The sequence below is a fragment of the Nanorana parkeri genome, unplaced genomic scaffold (genome assembly GCF_000935625.1).
Source record: "Nanorana parkeri isolate BGI_ZX_2015 unplaced genomic scaffold, ASM93562v1 scaffold2772, whole genome shotgun sequence".
Classification (NCBI taxonomy): domain Eukaryota; kingdom Metazoa; phylum Chordata; class Amphibia; order Anura; family Dicroglossidae; genus Nanorana; species Nanorana parkeri.
This window is the reverse complement of record NW_017309040.1, coordinates 28,017-29,563: the sequence shown is the minus strand read 5'-3', so window position 1 is coordinate 29,563 and position 1,547 is coordinate 28,017. Positions and strand designations below refer to the sequence as shown.

General features: G+C 55.1%; 1 protein-coding gene across 1 annotated transcript in view; it reads left to right on the top strand.

Annotated features, from left to right (window-relative positions):
* EIF3G (eukaryotic translation initiation factor 3 subunit G) overlaps positions 1-1,547 on the top strand; it is an 11,986-nt gene that overhangs the window by 2,636 nt on the left and 7,803 nt on the right. The window contains exons 3-4 of the mRNA XM_018574152.1: positions 85-173; positions 1,429-1,488. Coding sequence (XP_018429654.1) covers positions 85-173; positions 1,429-1,488 — 149 coding nt within the window. The remainder of the gene's footprint in view (positions 1-84; positions 174-1,428; positions 1,489-1,547) is intronic.

The window sequence follows — 1,547 nt, the reverse complement described above, 5'->3', positions numbered from 1 at the left end:
TGTACTTTTCCGTGTTTGTCGTGGGGGGGGGGGGGGGCAGCTCCGTCTTCGGGGTACACTGATTATCCCTCTTCCTGTCTCTAGTTGTCCTGGACACCCCCAAAGAGGTCATCAATGGAAAGATCAAAACCATCACCGAATACAAGCTGGATGAGAATGACAAGAAGATTAAGGTGAGTGCTGATTGGCTCTTGTGGTGTGTCTGTGGGCGGTACCATTGTTTTGGGTTTAGGGGAACCATGTGATAGGAAATTAATATTCGGCTCTTCAGAGGGGGCGGGGTCGTGCTTCACCCTATGGCCGGCTTCTTCACCACCTGTAGGTCATACCTCCTAAAGTCCCAAAAATGGTTTCAGAGAATGGCCACTGAAGTCCTGTCTGACGTGGTGCCGGCTCCGCTCACCCGGGGATAACCGTGTTTGGCCTCCTTGTAGGCAGATTGTATACAGGACATTCCACCTCTTAGACCTCCATCCTGACACGTCTCCTGCCCTGACTCCATCATCCCTCACCTTCCATAGCCTGATCCCATCATCCGTCCCTCACCTTCCATAGCCTGACCCCATCATCCCTCACCTTCCATAGCCTGATCCCATCATCCGTCCCTCACGATCACCTTCCATAGCCTGAATCCATCATCCGTCCCTCACCGTCACCTTCCATAACCTGACCCCATCATCCGTCCCTCACCTTCCACAGCCTGACCCCATCATCCGTCCCTCACCATCACCTTCCTTAGCCTGACCCCATCATCCGTCCCTCACCGTCACCTTCCATAACCTGACCCCATCATCCGTCCCTCACCGTCACCTTCTATAGCCTGACCCCATCATCCGTCCCTCACCGTCACCTTCTATAGCCTGACCCCATCATCCGTCCCTCACCTTCCATAGCCTGACCCCATCATCCGTCCCTCACCGTCACTTTCCATAGCCTGACCCCATCATCCGTCCCTCACCATCACTTTCCATAGCCTGATCCCATCATCCGTCCCTCACCGTCACTTTCCATAGCCTGATCCCATCATCCGTCCCTCACCTTCCATAGCCTGACCCCATCATCCGTCCCTCACCGTCACCTTCCATAGCATGACCCCCCATCATCCGTCCCTCACCTTCCATAGCATGACCCCATCATCCGTCCCTCACCATCACCTTCCATAGCCTGACCCCATCATCCATCCCTCACCATCACCTTCCATAGCCTGACCCCATCATCCGTCCCTCACCATCACCTTCCATACCCTGACCCCATCATCCGCCCCCCGCACACCAACCCCCGCCCCCTGCACGACTCGGCCACTGAAATCGGTCGGTGACACAGCACATACATGATGGAGCCGTGTGGTGTCAGACCTGAACGCTGTGCTGCGCGGCAGGTGAATTGGTGACTCTCGCTGAATGATCTTCTCTGATTTGTCTCCCGCAGATTATACGAACCTTCAAGGTTGAGACCCTCAAAGCCTCCAAAGTGGTGGCCAGAAGAAAGGTGAGACCGGGGACCCTGGAGGGGCTGAAATATGTTAGAAACAAGATGGAGCTCAGACT